Raw genomic sequence first — 17,757 nt, forward strand, 5'->3', positions numbered from 1 at the left:
ACATATCTGTCTTACCGATATTCTTGCCATCACTGCCTTAACATGAGCTGTCATTTCATAGTTTGACAATTAAATTTTCATTTCACCGCGTCATTTACATGTGCGAATACAGCTATCCAATTCGCTTGATTCCATTGCGAAAATTAAATGTTAAGACAGAGGTGCCCACATGAGAAAACGAGACAAATTCTCAGCAGAAATTTGATCGAGTTAAGATAAAGTTAGTAGAAGATATAGAGGTGGGGTAAAGAAAAGAGAAATAGTGCTGAAGATGAGTTTGGTGTGGGAGTTGAAAGATAGAAATTACCTACTACTTTAAGTATCGATTCTGAAAATGATTTGAAGCACCCGATTTTGAAAAGCCGAAAAGCACGGCGGAGGGAATCCAAGAAGTTGGCTAACATAGGATCGTTATTAGGCTCTTCGCGATTTTGCAGGAATCGGCTAATTTGCTGACGTAACAGCAAAGAAAGACAATGTTTAGAAACCTTGTGCAATTGAACTTCATATATATAAGAAGCAATTTTCATTTGATACCAACTTGTTTTAAGAAAACATTTTACATTATATCGCTACTCGCTTTCGATAAGGTCTGCTACCGTTGTGAGTTTTAATCGTATTAGAGAAACATTCAGCCGAAGTAAGCTGGATGCTGGATTGCTGACATTATTTTTTATTCGCTGCTTGTGATTACCATAGCTCATTACTTCAATTACACTGTGGAACAAATTCAGGTGAGCAAAAATTAGGTCCATTCTGAGAGTGGCGGGTGAAAATAGAGGCGAAATTAGAAGACCCGTATCGCGCCGTTTTTTTATGTTAGTTCGAATTTGTTTTTAATCGGCTTTCGAAGTATGGTATGCTAAGACCATTAATTCCATAGTATAGCGCGTTTACTATGTTCCGCAGGATTTTGTTTTGCAGACATTAGTTGAAAAAAAAAAACTTAGTCTCCTGCTTCAACTCAGGCCCATAGTGATTAACCCAAATTTCGTCCTCAGTAACAATAAATTTATTCCAATTCAGAAATCTTCTGAGCCCTTGACGTAGTATTACTCTGAAACGGCCATCTCTCTCTAGCCATCTTGCGACAACTTTTGCTCCAAATTGCGCTGACAAAACAAGTTGATCGCCGAGAATGTTCTAAGGGTTGAAAATAGTAATCCATCCATTCCTGCTATTTGTTTCTTTCTTAAAAGTGCGTCTTCTAGAAAAAGTTTCCTTCAATATCTGAGAACAAAATACCAATCGATCACCCTGTACCTAGACCGTCTGCAATTGACTCTATTATCTGACTTAAAGTAGAAGGTACTTAGTGCCTCTAAATTTACAACCATGCAAGGTTCAGTTACCCATTTGGATATATAACGGAATATATTTTTAAATTTGATTGCAAATATTTTTCCTCCTTGAATGCCTACGTATGACGCAGAAGTGTGGACGATGACAATATCCGAAGAAGCGACGCTTGGAGTGCTTGAGAGAATGATTCTGCGTAAGATTTCTGGACCTTTGCACGTTCGCAACGGCGAATATCGCAGGCGATGGAACGATGAGCTGTATGAGCTGTACAACGACTACGTTGGATGGGTCATGTCGTCCGAATGGATACAAACGCTCCAGCTCTGAAAGTATTTGATGCGGTACCGACTGGTGGTAGAAATTGTGATGCAATTTTTCACAGCTTTTATTCTTTAAATGTTTGCAATTTAGGATAAGTTTTGCTTACTACATCTAATTCTAAATATCATAAATAAATACGGGTAAGCTAAAAAATGTAATATGTTTTCTCTCCTAAAAACACTTTCTTAACAAATTGTACGTATATCAACTTTTATACTACAATGTATCAGATTAATTTTAGTGCAATGAATGGGCAGTGAACGATACATACACATCTGCATAGGCATCCATATAAATCTTTGCGCATACATACTTACATGCATATACACCTAACAATAAATAGTTTAGAGCTCGCTTAGAGGTTTCTTCATTTTCAACTGAATACTTTGAAAGGGTGACGCAATTGGTACTCTGTGACAGAGATTAAGTATGTCTTTTGAAACGCCTCCATTTTGGCAGCTCATAACATGAAATTTTGTCAAAGATATATGTGACTTTTGTAAATCTAACTAAATTTTTAGGACTAGGAAGACGGGGCTTCGGATCGGAGGATGAGGATCAAGGAAGGACCGTAGTTATGTGAACAATACATTAACGTTTAACGCCCTTAAGACGAATATCGAGCACGCCATTGTGAGGTAGAGCCAATGACTGTCTTGGGCTAACAGGACACTTGAATGAGATCGCTTTCCATAAATAATGGAAATTCTTGATCTTGCGAATAAATCAATAATATATCAAAACAAAATTTTTTTTGTTAATTTTTTACTTTCTAGTTTTAAATTTAATATCATTTTTTGTTTTTTTTTTAAGAAACCATTAAATGTGGCACCCTGTATAATCGAATTCGAAAAACTTCACCTCTCCCTTCATCTCGTTTCAAAGCACCAAATTGCTTAATCAGAAGCCACTGTTGTGTAGGCGCAGGCACTGTAAGCTACTACAGCAGACCACTAACTACAGCAGTTAGCAGTTCGGAGATAGTCCCGAAATGTTTATACTAGAGAGATGGTGGCTATTTTTTACTACAATGTAGTGATAGATTTGCAGATTCCGTTACACTAAACTACCTGCAATGAAATGCAATGCTTTATTTTTGTGGCCTTCGATGTCTTCTCAGCTTACTTGTTTACTCTTTGCTGATGATGTCAAAGACTTGTGCGCTTATCACTTCCAGCGGCTACTCGCGGTCAGTTGAGAAAAAATAAGAATCACAAATCAATTGATTCTTTGTGAGCCGCATTATTTCCCGTGAGCACTTATGTATGTATGCACTTTTATATGTAAATTTACATATTTACACATGAACTTATACATGCATTGAAACAAAAATCCATTTCTCTCCTATAAGTGCACAAATATACATGCACACATACATTTTATGCGACTTATTTGCTTCACAATATATTTTTGAATTCCCGATGCACCTACTTGTACATATTTGGCATGCGAAGCATCTTTTCGCGTCTTAATATCAATGCTTTAGTACAAATTTGGTGTTTAACTGGTATGGAATGGGCGAAGAAGAACTGCAGCCAAGCGTCATGTTTTCGTTTTACTTCATAAGAGGAATGTTGTTATTGTTCAATTTATTGTTATGGGTGAGTAAGTTGGCGATCAAAAAATTCGTATGTATTTAAAATCGATCTATATATAAAATAAATTAATTTTTTAATTCCTCAAACTTTAGCTCGTCGGTCTTTTAATCATTTTAACCGGCATCTGGTTGCATACCGATTTTCAAAACTATTTAAGAATCAGTGAAGGGTATTCGATTTATGTGCCCTACATTTTGCTCGTTGTTGGTGGTGTCCTGGTGTTTGTTGCTTCGTTAGCTTGTTCATGCATAGTGAAGATCGATCCCACCATGTTAGTCATTGTAAGATACTCGTAAATCCCTCGCAATAGCAAATCTTGTTTATAAATCATTGATCATTTCACAGTATGGCGGTTTTCTCATTGCTGCGATGTTCACTTTAATACTATTGTCCATCTATATTTATGCTTATAAGGATAATGTGATCGCCGGGTTGCCGGACGGTATTGAGACGGAGGTGAAGAACTACAATGCTTATCAGAAGAGTGATACACGTGGAATCAACGCAACTCTAATTGATTTCATTCAAAACAGTGTAAGTGTGTTTGTTCCTTAAAGACTTTTACGACAAAATATTTTTAAATTGTATATAGGTACGGCCGCTCTTAGACGAATGGGTTGGTGGGTGATTACCATTCGGAAGTGCGTAGATTCGAATCTCCGTGCAAAAAACACCAAATGGTAGAAGAAGTTTTTTTCCAATGGTGGTCGCCCCTCGGCAGGCAATGGCAAACCTGCGAGTGTAATTGGCGTTCGGAATTGGCTTGGAACTGTAGGTCCCTTCACTTGTGGAACAGCATTTAGACGCACACCACAAATACGAGGAGGGGAGCTCGGCCAAACACCCAGAAAGGGTGTAAGAGCCAATTATTGTTTTTAATTCACTTGATTAGAGGCAATCATTTTTATGGAAGAAAATAGTTATTAAAACAACTGTAGTTGATCTAGTAATCCAAGGTTTTCCAATAATTCAAGTGAAGACTGTTCTGTGATTCGAATTAAAGCTTTTTTGTCTTCAAATCGTTGCGCATTCTCATAAACCTTACTAGCAAGCCATCCACATTAATTTTCAATAATTCTCAGATCTGGGGAATATGGTGGCCATGCTAATGTTTTAACGTTTTGGGACGCAGTCCAAGTTTTGACCACACTTGAAGTGTTTACAGGCGCATCATTCTGTTGAAAAATCTAATTAATAGGTCGAAATTTTTCACGAATCTTGGAGCTTTACAACTGTTTCCCGCCATTTTGTAGTCTACAATTTTCAATTTGAACGCGCCACAGTACAATATTGCTCCCCATACCATAACACCACCTGCATGGATGTGATTTCAACTCAAGTAGCGTTCCTCCGTTCTTAAATCAGGGAAATAGTAGAAATAGTAATTGCATCCATACAGTCTATCCAGGTTGAACTTCTTTTCTTCACTAAATAATACTTTTTTCCATTTACCGCGATCGTTATCTGTAACAGAGCTCCAAGCGACGTAGTCCGTACTTCTTTGCGGAATTTATTCAAAGGTGTTTTTTTAATCATTTTTTTATGCTTCAAATGTGGTGCTTTTAGAATAGCCTTTCGAACGGTGGATTTGCTGGCTGCAACATTTGCCATTTCTTTAATTTTTGATGCGATCCTAAGAATTTTGCAGACTTCCTTCGGTGTTAAAGGCATCAAACTTCTGCCTTCGTAGTTCTTACCATAGGAGGCACCTTGTTTCACATAAAGATATACATCATTTGAACTTTGACTAATCTCTTTGGCAATTTGGCGATTTGAAAGTCCCTCTGAGGTCAAAATAACAATTTGTAATTTTTCGCTTTCCCATTTCCCTTTCTGCTTTCCGATTTTATTAGAATTAAAAAGTTTTCGACCAAACACAATGAATGCTTAAAAAACGATCCCTTTTCCCTTGTAAAAAAATTCAAATAAGATCAGGTTTAGCAAGTTTATATATCCATACAAATGTGCGTACCTAAAAGAGGAATGCACTTTTGAGCAAATATTGTAATTCAAATACGGCAGTTGACCCTACAGGCCTCTTTGAGGTGGTACTTAATATTTCTTGTTTATAAACAGTGGGAGGTATCACAATGGTGTAACTTCTGACGGGTCCCAACCTTTAGTATATAAGCAACTTTATCTGACATATCTGTGGTCGTTGCGAGGTAGATTTTACCTCTAACAATCACCTTAAAATAATGTGATTTGTAAGCATCGTTGCCGGTATTGGAAACGACGTTGTTACCAGTAAGCCAATCAATATTACTCACAAACAAATTGGATGATTCATTTTTTGCTACCCTGAATAATACTTGTGAGTGGTAGTAAATTATCAAAACCCCACATAGGTCAGTTAATGTCAGCAACCGAGCTGTTTTGATGGAATCTATCCAAAGAGAAATGAATATTAGAGAAGTTGGCTTAAGAGTACAAATACCCAGCTGAATTTCGAGTGCGTCGGTGCTGTTTCTTAATTGGTTACCGAAGAAGTGTAGTACTTCACCCGCTTTATATTCGGTCCCCGAGATTCAGTTCTCCGTCATCACAACGACAAGAAAATCCGGAAAAGGATTATCACCCAACAAATTATGGGAAATGTTTTGCTGTTACAACAACAAATAATCGTTTTGTAAAGGGTATTTTTACACGGTAGAACAACGCCTTAACATTAAAAACAAACAAAATAAATAATTGGCCACCACACTTCTGTTAGGCGTTTGGCCAAGCTTCTTCTTCTATTTGTGGCGTGCGTCTTGATGTTGTTCCAGAGATGGAAATTAAAAACTTGTATTGAAACTTATTTTAACATCGTCCGAATGAGTCGGCTATTCAAAGTTTGGTGAAAAAATTTCAGGAAACTGGTTTTGTTTTGGAAGTAAGAAAAAGGACTGGCAAACCAATAACTGGACTGGATTTTACCTATAGATGTGCTCATCATCATCATAATGAATTCCTTTTGCCCCAAATTGCGATAGGGCCTCCACAAAACGTTTCCATCGCGTACAGTCCTTCGCAACGGTTTTTTTCCTTAAATGACTTTCCGGTAGGACTTATGTATCTCATTTTCGAGCGATCTCTTCCATGTACCCCTAGGCCGACTTTGCCGTCTATGTATCATACCTTGCGGGTGCAAGCACCTGTCTGCAGAATTCAGTTGGATCCTTTCATAAGGTATACCCGATCCATTTCCACTTTCTAGGTCTCATCTCAGACTTGTTAGGTAGTTGCTTGAGTTGATCTAAAAGATATGTATTTTCGATTGTACTAGGCCATCTGATGCGCAGAAGCCGCCGTAGTTGATGAAAACTTGTAGTTTATTGGCGAGCAAGTCCATAATCAACCATGTTTCGCTCCCATACAGAAGAACCGGTTTGATGTTGTAATTAAAAATGCGTTGGTAATAGTGAAAATCGTTGACGAGTTTCAGACTTTGTTAAGTTGCGCAAACACACCTCGGGCTTTTGTGATTCTGAACTGAAGTATAGGGTTTTTCAGTAAGAGCGCTTCAACTTTTGAACTTTTTTGAATAAAACACAAACGGTTTGACTTTTTTAACTAATTTTTTTTTTATTATCGAGTTTGAACATATACATTTAAGTATGAAATTCGATTTCTTTTGCATGACCACCGCGTTCACGTTTTACGAAGTCCAATCGTTGAACTCAATTTTCGACCTTTCTTTTGCATAAATTGGCCGAAATTCCAGCAATATTGGCTCTGATCTCAATTCAATATTGGCTCTGAGCTCACAAATCGTCGCCGGCTTGTTACTGTAGACCAATGACTTCACATAACCCCAAAACGGGACGGCTTGTTAAATGGACCGTAAAATGGCCGTAATGCTCTTAAAGTAGCAGCAACAGAACGATTATTTTCATAAAAAATTTGCACGGTTTGCAATCATTGCTCAAGTGTGTAGCGTTCCATGATGAAATGTATACTAATGAAGTTTACAAATGACAAGCGAAAAATAAAAAAAAATACCAGTCTAACGGTTAGACGCGATAGAAGTGAAACCTTCCGTAAAACAAACTGAGAGAGAATGAGATCAAAAACAACAATTGACGCGGTATTTCAAAGATATGTTGACAACATCGAAAACAAAGCATTTGTATCATATTTTAGCTATCATAAGCCACTCGTATCAATTGTTGAAATTGAAAACATAGAGGATGAATAATAATAAAATGAAGAAAATAAAATATGAACTTTATAGCAATATTATAATGAACTTATAATTATCCCGCTCCTAGTACTGCTTTCGTCTCATTTCTCTCTCAGTTTGTTTTACGGAAGGTTTCACTTCTATCGCGTCTAACCGTTAGACTGGTATTTAACTTTATTTCAGTTTTATTTTCTTTTTGTTTTTTTTTCTGTCGAAATTCACGACACTTTTCTGCATTATTTTTCGGCATAATTGCGGTAAATATTTAAAAATGAAAATATTTACGAATATAAAAATACGGACGCAATACAGCACACGCGGTTGCTATTATGAGCGTCGTAACGCGTATAATACACAGACGTACTAACATACACGCAAACATTCGTAGGACGCTTGGTTTGAATTTTTTATACATATGTATGTATGCTATACTATGGCCTAGCCTATGTACGTACATACATATTTGTGTTCTGAACTTCCAGCAAAACAATGCTTATTAATATACACATATGCATCTACATACAACCGCACACACAGGCAACTCACTTTATTCCTGTAAATGCGTATGTCGTCCAAAGCTAAAATTCTATGCCTAGCGACTACAAGATCAAAATGCATTAATAGGCGCAGGCGTAGCGGCCATCATACTAGTTGCCATAGCGCTGAACAGTCGCGGCGGCGCCGAACAGTTTCAACTATTGTACTGTGCAACAAAAACTCATCATCAAAAAATTGATTTATAAATTCGAGCTCATAGTTCTAAGAGCAAGTACTTTCATTCATAAAACGAGCCGCCCATATGCTAATTTTCTCGACAATTCGAAAATAGTCAATATTGGAATATTTCGCGTAGAATTATTTGCCAATATTCAATTTTTGTCAAGTCGAGTGCCCGCGGCTCCGTAAATATTTTTGCACCAATATATGTATGTAAATATATGTTTCTAAATGCTCGACAACCGCAGCTGCCTGTTCAAGGTTACTGTACATTAGGCCGGGTCGATTTGTGGGAAGGCAAAAAAATCGCCCATTGCTCTGTGAAAATCATATTCTAGGGATCAGAATAAGAAATTTTGCCGAAGGAACCATACCTCTAAAACGATTTCTGATGCCCCCCAATATGGGTCGAACTTTTTAGTTTCTTTTCTATAACTCACATTCATTCATTTACATATGTTCTGACTAAATAAATTTCTTAAGAGAAAAAATAGATAATATTATAAATAAATAAAAATAAAGAAAAAACATAGCCATTTAGCTGATTTTTTCATGTAAAGGCCAAAAATGGTGATATTTTGAAATTGGGGGACATCAGAATTCGTTTTAGAGGTATGGTTCCTTCGGCAAAGTTTCTTATTATGATCCCTAGAATACGATTTTCATAGAGCAATGAGCGATTTTTAAATCGACCCGCCCTACTGTACATGCAATGCTGTGCCTATGAATGTGCGCTGTGCCTATGAATGCGCGCTGGATTTCTTGAGAAATTTTACCGTATGTTTTGCTGTGGCGAGGCACATATGTACATACACACAACATATATACATATATCCGCATATATACATACATATATAAATTCACAAATTTAAATTTGCTTAGGCCATCCTTCTGTGTGCCTGAAGCATTTTCTATACATACATATATATACGTATATCTTTTTTCTTCTTCCTTTTGGTGTCGCTTTTTCGTTTCATCGAGTCTCAAATCACTCGCAACGATTCTAAAGAAGTTTTCACTTCAAAAATATTGCGTCATTCGCCCTCCCTATCGGAAAAAAGTTGAAGCGCACCTATTGAATAACCCTATATTAGACACCCCATTAATTACTGAATTTTTCGTTTTAAAAAGTGAAGTAATATTCTTTTAAGTGAAGTTGACATTTTCAATATTGGTATTTGTCGCGTCCTCTCTCGACGAACAAAACTAACACTCTACAAGACTCTCATCATGCCCGTCCTAACGTATGGCGCAGAAGCGTGGACGATGACAACATCCGATGAAGCGACGCTTGGAGTGTTTGAGAGAAAGATTCTGCGTAAGATTTTTGGAGCTTTGCACGTTGGCAACGGCGAATATCGCAGGCGATGGAACGATGAGCTGTATGAGCTTTACAACGACATAGACATAGCGCAGCGAATAAAGATCCAGCGGCTACGTTGGCTGGGTCATGTCGTCCGAATGGATACAAACGCTCCGGCTCTGAAAGTATTTGATGCGGTACTGACTGGTGGTAGTAGAGGAAGAGGAAGGCCTCCTCTGCGTTGGAAAGATACCTGATACCCCGGAGAAGGACTTGGATTCACTTGGTGTGTCCAATTGGCGCCGGTTAGCACGAGAAAGAAACGACTGGCGCGCTTTGTTGAACTCGGCCAAAATCGGTTATCGCGCCAATTAAGGAGAAGAAGAAGATTTGTCGGCCACATTCACTCTTAGTGATTTCGATTCTTGAACCAAGTCATCGATCTCATTCGGCATGTCCGAATGACATATATCGTCAGCATAATCAAGATCCTCCAGTTGGCCGGTGAAGCTCCAATGTATGCCTCTACGATAACCATCCACCGTGACGTAGTCGTGCTCATGGTCATTTAAATGATGTAATTTTCAAATATAATTGTTAAAAGCCGTATTTTGAATAAAAATTGTGAAGCATGAAAGTGCCTAAATTTTGACATGCTTTATTACAAAAAAAAATATCTAGGCGCGTATTTTGAAACACCTTTTATTTATCAAAGTTTGTGGGAACTCAAGAAGGGCAATCTTCCATCGTTTAGCTTTTTTGCCAAGTGTTGGCAAATGTTCTACTATAATTCAGGGCCGCTTACCTACTTCAAATAATGCTCACAATTTTGTACATTTACTATATATATTCATTAAAAAATAAGTGTAACTGGAAGTTTTCTAAATACCCTCAATTACCACGTCTAGCTAACTTTGACTAATGTAATTTTTACAATCTCTTAGCTGGAATGTTGCGGTGGTCAGAATCATCTTGACTGGGCGAAAAATTCTCTACCCAATTCGTGTTGCTGGAATGAGGGTGCAACTGGAAATTACTGTTCAGCAAATCAAACGGGACTTATGCATGAAGTGGTGAGTTGTTTTATGTTGGGACTCTTATGTTAGGACTCTGATAGCAGTCACTACTCACTATTAGCAAAGCACTTAGCCAAGTCTTTTTATACTTAACTTGGGAATAATCTAGTTTCAAGAATCTTCCTAAAATGTTATGAGTATTGGAATACTTGGAAAATGGTGTGCGAGTCTAGTCCGATACATTAGTGGCGAACGTGGCTTCCGAAACATCGGCCGGAGGATCAATCAGTACTGTAATCAGCATCGACTAAGTGCTGTTTGAATCTCAGAATGAATACCTGGGTATGTTTGAGCCATAAATATTTGGAAAATATACTCAAATGAAAATTACCGCAAATGATAATTATTTTCAATAAAAAAAGAATTAGCAAACCTTTTCGCCAATATTTATGTATGTATAAGTAAAATATAAAAGAAGCCTGCAAAAATGAGCAGTTTGATTGTTAGTGGTGAGGAATTTGTGATAACAATAAAGAGCAGTTTAGTTATCAGCAGTAATTATATTATACATAAGCATAAAAATGATTAGCTGCTTTGGGGAAAATGAAATTCATTATTTAGGCGTAACATTTTTGCGCAAATGGTTTAAAACTGTTTAATGATCGATCTTTAGCTCCGGTCAACTTCGATTATTTCTGTGAATTCATCGACATTATCGGAACTTTTTTAACATCAAAAATATCTAATCGCAATCGACGAAACCAAAATTGCATTTACGAGGGCGGTTCAATAAGTATCCTTGTTTAATGGCAGAGGGCTTCTGAGGCAAGTTGGTATTAGCATCGCCTGCTGCAATCTATCAAACGACGGCAAAACAAATTTCAAACTGATTTATAGGTAAGCTTGAATTTGGCAGCTATTCGTGTAAGATGGGTTCCTTATTTGCGCTAAGATGGAAAAAGAGCAGTATCGTTCGGTAAAAGATAAAACGCAAAGCTTAATGCTGTCTATGGGGACGCTTCGCCACAGTTAGATATTGGTTAAACGAATTTAAACGATTTTGATGAGGACCGACCAGGACGCCCGGGAGACGTGGTTACCGAGGAAATCATTCAAAAAGTACACGACATGATTCCTGCTGATCGACGAACGAAAGTGAGTGAAGTAACAGAGGTCATAGGTGTATCGACCGATACGGAAATTAATATTTAACATGATAAGCTGGCGATGAAAAAATTGTCGGCCCGATGGGTGCCGGGATTGATCATGGGGGACCACAAGCATAGGCGGCTGTTAATTTCGAAGCAGTGTTTGGAGCAATTTAAGCGAGATCTGAAGGATCCATCATTACACACCAGAAACTAAGCAACAATCAAAACTATGGATTTCTTCCGGTGAATCTGCTCCAAAGAAGGCGAAGACTGTCCCATCGGCCGGAAAGGTCATGGCTACGATTTTTTGGGATGCAAACGGCGTCATCCTCATGGACTTCTTAGAAAAAGAAGGTGCTGTTTCACCACGATAACACATCAGCACATTCATTCGGAGTTGTCGTATGAATTGCGTTATGAATTGCTGCCGCAACCCTGGTATTCACCCCATCTGGCTCCTTGCGACTTTTTCTTGTTCCCTAGCATGATAATGGCTCGCGAGAAAAAAATTTAGTTCAAACGAGGAAGTCATCGCCGAGACAGAGGCGTATTTTGGAGAGTTCGACAAATCCCATTTTTTGGAGGGGTTAAAAAATGGCCAGAGCGTTGGGAGAAGCGTATCTTTCTAAAAGAAAGAAAAATAAGCACTTTGTTTTTCGAAAAATGGTGTCTTCATTTTAACACGGGTACTTATTGAATCTCCCTCGTAATTAACTGTTACAGTATCGGCACCATAAACACCACTCACAATTTCAGCGGCCTGGCTTACATTTTCTCCTTTATCAAAGAAAAACTGTAAAATGTACCGAATTTTCTCTTTGTTGACTTCCACTGTTAACACTCTGTAACTCACAACCGGAACAAGCAAAAAACTGCAAAAGAATTTGTTTAGTGTAAAATGTCACCTTGACAACGAGCATAAACTTTAAATTGTCTGATCGATATTTTACGAGATATCGATCACTACAGCCATCTACGGAGAAAATAATGTATTTCTTTTCCCCCAAACTAATATTTTTCACCTATATGAAATTGCTATTAGTAAAAGATAAATGGAATGTCACACCGTCAATGGGGAATAGCTCACTTTTCTTTCTATGGCTGAAATAAAAATGAGTAGTTCACTGAGCACTTTTATAATTAGTGATAATGATAATATGAGCACTTATATGATAGCTGTGTCAAATATTTGATTGCCACATTGCAAGATGTTGTATATGGTATCATCATAATGCTTATGTATTGGAGACTAATCAAATGATTGCAAATATGTTTTAATTTTTACCGAAGGTGCTCAGCATTGTCTTGTAGAGAATTTACAGAGATTCAGGCAGCAACAACTAGTCGCGGTATTGTCTCATAGTAAGAAATAGTGAGTAGTGATTCTATGTATTTAGAGTTCCTGCATTAGTATGACCTCCTCACCCAAATCACAAATATTAAATTTCCTTACATCCGTTTCAGGGTTGCATACCGAAACTGGTACGTTTAATTAATACAAACCTCACTAGTATCGGTGTAATGCTTTCGGTGCTGGCTTTGTTTCCTCTATTTGCAATGGTATTCGCCTACTCATTGGCATCCGCAACCAGACGAATCGGCTATCAAAGTATAGTTTGAGTCCTGCCAATGGCTCAATGGCTCGTCTTGAAAGAAATATTCGTTTTTCATATTTTCTATGTTTTTTTAATCTGAATGTAAATTACATACATATTAAGCTATGAATTTAAATATGGCATTTAATGGTAAATAAATATCCTACAAGCAAGCGTAATGCTAATAAAATAACATCCAAATGTGTATAAAATTGTCAATTCGTAGATTTTCGTGACCAGCAGCAATTTAACACACCTCGAAAGAATATAAATTATATACAAATATTACGAAATCACAATGCACACATGTACATACACACATATGAGTGGGAGGAGAACATCAAAGAATACATTTTATGTATGTCTAAGCTAATTCTTTGCCGCATTACAAAGCAATGACAAATTGCCTTCGATGGCATTTAGGCGCACCATAGATAGGTTTTGTGGCGCATAAGTGGACTGTGTAGCGCAGGTGGCATGAGGTAGCGTTTTCGACCGCTCATTGGAACGGAAACCTGCAAAATATTAAATAACATTACATTTTTAGTTATAGCCAAATAATACAAATAAGATTTAGACCAACCAAGTTTTGTTAATATTGAATGCCAAATGCGTTTCTTGAAAACAAATATGAAGAATACGAAAACACCCAGCAGCACATTGAATGAATCGCTGATCACCCAAAAGAACATTTGTTTGCGATCGTATAAAATAATGCTCAATATTTCCATGAACCAAGTAATGCCCATCACAATGAAAAGTTTGGTATTCATCGCAAAACGAGCTTTGTCTACAAAGAAACGTCGTCTCAATACTGGCTTCTCGGCATTTGAACTTTGCATGCGGAAAATCTCTCGTTTCACGCGATTACAGTAGCGTAGTGTTAGTAGAAACAGTACAAAGTTAATAAGTGAGAGCACACCAATAGGTCCGGAGAAGAAAAGTAAATTTGCTGAGGCAAATGTGCCATCTGTAATGGATAAAGAAGAGTGGTTTAGATAAAGAGGGGAATAAATAAGGAGAAATTACTGCAATACTTACATGTGAACCAGCAACGACCCTGCTTGAAGTTCGGACGCAAATTCTCACTCAGCAAATCAGATTTAGCCAGTGACACTGTAATGACAGTCATTAGAGTCGGCAAGCCCCAGCCATAGAGGGAGTAGAGTAAGAAACGACCCGTTTCGTTTGTCTGAAAACCACGCCTTTTCTTTGCTGACCTAGAAATGAAGATGAGAATGTTTTATTTGTACATGAATAAGTGAATAAATAAATAAATCAACTTTAAATAAATAAATAAACAAATAAAGAAGTATAGTAATTAAAAAATATATATAATGTAATATGAAAGGTCTAAAAAACAGGTGGCGCAAAATTTTGGTTTTGAGTAACATTTTTTACTAGATATGAAAGTGGTTTTGAGTGATGGAAATCTTTATTTTGACCTTTACGCGCCCCATTTATTGTTTGTATATTGCAGCTGTCTAATTTACAAGCCTCAAATATGATTGACGCCATTCCAAAAATTATAAATATTCCGACAGGGTTATTAACTTGTCAATAAGGAAGGAAATAAATTTTTATTTGTTAAAATTGCATAAAATATTTTTCAGCTACGTATTACTGAGCAAAGGTGATCAAAGAAGTATTTTGGCAAAGGTTTTAGTTAAATCTGAGCAAAACATACAAAAAATATTCGGTGATTTGATTCATAACAAAATGCAAATAATTTTTCAAATTGAAATTGGAACCAGGTTTGCAGGAATCCAGAATGTTCCGGTTTGGAACGCTGCGGAGAATATTTTCAGATTCGTCAAAGTATCTGAAAATGATTCACAGGTCTCACTACCTCTATTCCTCTATTCTATCCTATCTTTTTCCTTTTGTTACTTCTCTCCTTTCCTCCTTGACTATCTACTCTTTCACTTTCCAGAACTTTAAGTACAATGGACTTTTTAGTCTGAGTGTTTTAGGAGTTACCAAATCTCTCGGTACTTCTTTCAGTTTTAAATTATAAATTATATTAAATTTATTTTTGATTGAATTATTTAGCACTAATCTATTTTTCTGTAAGAAATACTGCATTTTTAAATTATTAAGTGAATAAATAAAAAATAATAATTATTTATTTAATAGACGAATAAAAAGTAATAATTTATTTATTTATATTAATCCACAGTACGAAGTACCTTGCATAATAAAGCAAACAGGACTGCTTGGATAGTTAAAATACAATATTAAACAATTAAGTTAAAGATCTTTACGAAGTTTCATCAAGATACAGCGAAGCCAATATTAGAATTAAATAACTAATTACGTTTCCGAAGAGTACGAGCAATAGGTGCGTACGAGTATTAGCAAATATAGTCTTAAAGTTTTCCCCATAAAAAGGGGAACATTAAAGCTTATCCGTTCAAGTAACACTGGACAATCCATGATGCCTTTAATTGCACTGAAAGTATAAGAAAGTAAAATGACTGTCCTTCTCCTCTAAAGAGAGTCTACATTAATTAGCTTAAGTCGAAAACCGTAAGAGAGTGTAAAATCTCTAGAACCCACTTGGACAGGTCTTCGTTTTTTGTGGGCTCAAATTTGCGTGATTTTAATAACAACTACCTTGAAACTCGATTTTTCTACGCCATTGTACGTATATCTGTAAACTAATCGCACTCCCCCTTTCATTCAACTGGGTATACAAAAAAGTAGGAGTTTCGTTGAAGATTATGGCGAATAGCAAGTAAACGATAAAAAATGGTAGCATAAATACGACTTTTCGAAATATTTTGATCGCAGCGCTAGTTTTTTTTTTTTGCAAATATTTTTTCTCATTTAACGAATACGAATAAAATCTAAGGTGGGTGGATGTGGCGGAATATGAATATTTACCTTTTCCGCACTAATATTTCTCTTCGTAAAATAAAGGTTTACAGCAAAATTAATGAAAAATCAGACCATATTTAATATTGTGGCTTTATTTTGTGTAAGAGGTGTGGTGGTGCGCAAACCTTCACCATATTTCAGGTATGACAATAAGCCAATTTTTAGCATATTTAATGTTTCTTCTTTTTTTGGTAAAAGTAAAGCATGCAAATATCAAATTTCAGAGAAATTAGACTGCGCTTACTATTATTGACCACATGGGGACGTTACATTGTGTTTCGTAGCTAAGTACAATGGAAACTGTTTCGCCCCTTGAAGCATTCTGGCAATAAATATTGGCTTATTATCCAGACAATAAACTTTCCTCAACGTTGACGTAGTTAAAAATACAATACTCTTCCTTTCGGACTTCGCATTGCCGACTTACTCACTTACGCGTTGTAAAAATTTTATTACAAAAATACTGATGTAGGTACATACATACATATATAAAATCAACTGCTGTATTTCGATATATGTGCATACATTTTTTTCTTTCTGCTTTTATGAGTTATGGTTAGTCAATATTTGCTGCTTGCAGCACTGTTTTACTCATATTTAGCTGCATACATACCTACATACTTATACACATACATATACAGCTACTTAACTACAGGATACTTTGTACAAATATTTCTTTCAGACAATAATTGCTCAATCGTTTATTAGTGACTAATGCCCCTTAATTGCCTGGGGAGGTTTTCAAGTGATTGATGCTGTGATAAGAGAATTGATACACATTTCTTAACTGCAAGAATAACAATTTGGAAAGAATTCGCGCTAATATGTAAAAATTTATTTTATTTTCCATCTTCAACTTTTCATTAGGATCTTTTTTTGTTTGTTTTGTACAGAAGTTTATATACTTGTTACATACTCTATCACCCCAATAATACATACATATAGTAAAAAGCATTTGATGGAAAAGTTTTCGTCTAATAACGGTCGCCCCTCGGCAGGCAACGGAGAGCCTTCGATTGTATTTCTGCCATGAAAAATCTCCTCATAAAAACCATCTGCCGTTCGAAGGCAGCATAAGACTGCAGGCCACTTAATTTACGGAATAACGTCCAGAGGCACACCATAGCTAGAAGGATCTTGAATAAGAAGCAAATGGTTTAGAGTGATGGACATTTTTATTTGGATTTCCAGTGATCCGTTGTTTGTATGTGGGCAAGCGTCATATGATTGACGTACAACGTTATTTTTAAATATTATAACATCTTTCTATAGAGTAAGGAAATTTTGTACATATAGGATGTGTACGGTATTTGAGAACAACTTCAGAGTAAAACTAATTAGCTTTTATTTTGAACAAATTTTAATAAAACTTTACGAATTTTTTACACTATTTTTTCCGGGTCTAACGCAGATTTTCATGTACAGCTCGACGGATAAGACCTTCAGAGAAGTTAAGCTCTCTCCTTTTTTTCCGAAAATTTGGTACAAAATGCTTACAGATCGATATTACTTAATGTGCTCTTTTCATTTCCAAACAATGGCCCTCTCTGCTTAAAAAAAATTAATTTTTACAGTGATGCTGAAAATTAGCCGAAATTAAAATAAAAATTAATAAAATGCTATTAATCTCGTTTCTTTTTATTTTTATAATAATTTTTCGATTGTGAAGAGAAATTAAAAGGGGATCAAATAAAATCGATTTTTAGAGA

General features: G+C 36.4%; 2 protein-coding genes across 3 annotated transcripts in view; one reads left to right on the plus strand and one right to left on the minus strand.

The window, feature by feature from the left end:
- The first annotated feature begins 2,635 nt into the window (after positions 1–2,635).
- LOC128863791 (tetraspanin-6-like) lies at positions 2,636–13,363 on the plus strand. Its single transcript, XM_054103138.1, has 5 exons — positions 2,636–3,224; positions 3,314–3,502; positions 3,567–3,755; positions 10,351–10,479; positions 13,038–13,363. The coding sequence occupies exons 1-5, from the start codon at positions 3,138–3,140 to the stop codon at positions 13,191–13,193; spliced, it is 750 nt and encodes a 249-aa protein (XP_053959113.1). The 5' UTR covers positions 2,636–3,137; the 3' UTR covers positions 13,194–13,363.
- Positions 13,237–17,757, minus strand: part of LOC128863790 (G-protein coupled receptor Mth2) — a 33,471-nt gene continuing 28,950 nt past the window's right edge. For both annotated transcript variants that reach the window (XM_054103137.1, XM_054103136.1), the window contains exons 5-7: positions 14,210–14,388; positions 13,752–14,138; positions 13,237–13,683 (exon numbers count right to left, since the gene is read on the minus strand). In XM_054103137.1, the coding sequence (XP_053959112.1) occupies positions 13,538–13,683; positions 13,752–14,138; positions 14,210–14,388 (712 nt within the window). In that variant the 3' untranslated portion in view covers positions 13,237–13,537. The remainder of the gene's footprint in view (positions 13,684–13,751; positions 14,139–14,209; positions 14,389–17,757) is intronic.

Source organism: Anastrepha ludens, chromosome 5, assembly GCF_028408465.1.
Source record: "Anastrepha ludens isolate Willacy chromosome 5, idAnaLude1.1, whole genome shotgun sequence".
Lineage (NCBI taxonomy): Eukaryota > Metazoa > Arthropoda > Insecta > Diptera > Tephritidae > Anastrepha > Anastrepha ludens.

Bases quoted from the DNA above. Each gene is read 5' to 3' on its own strand.
- LOC128863791 (XM_054103138.1), top strand. From the start codon at position 3,138: ATGGGCGAAGAAGAACTGCAGCCAAGCGTCATGTTTTCGTTTTACTTC. The intron at 3,756-10,350 runs GTAAGTGTGTTT...ACAATCTCTTAG, and splicing joins TTGATTTCATTCAAAACAGT to CTGGAATGTTGCGGTGGTCA. The intron at 10,480-13,037 runs GTGAGTTGTTTT...CATCCGTTTCAG, and splicing joins CGGGACTTATGCATGAAGTG to GGTTGCATACCGAAACTGGT.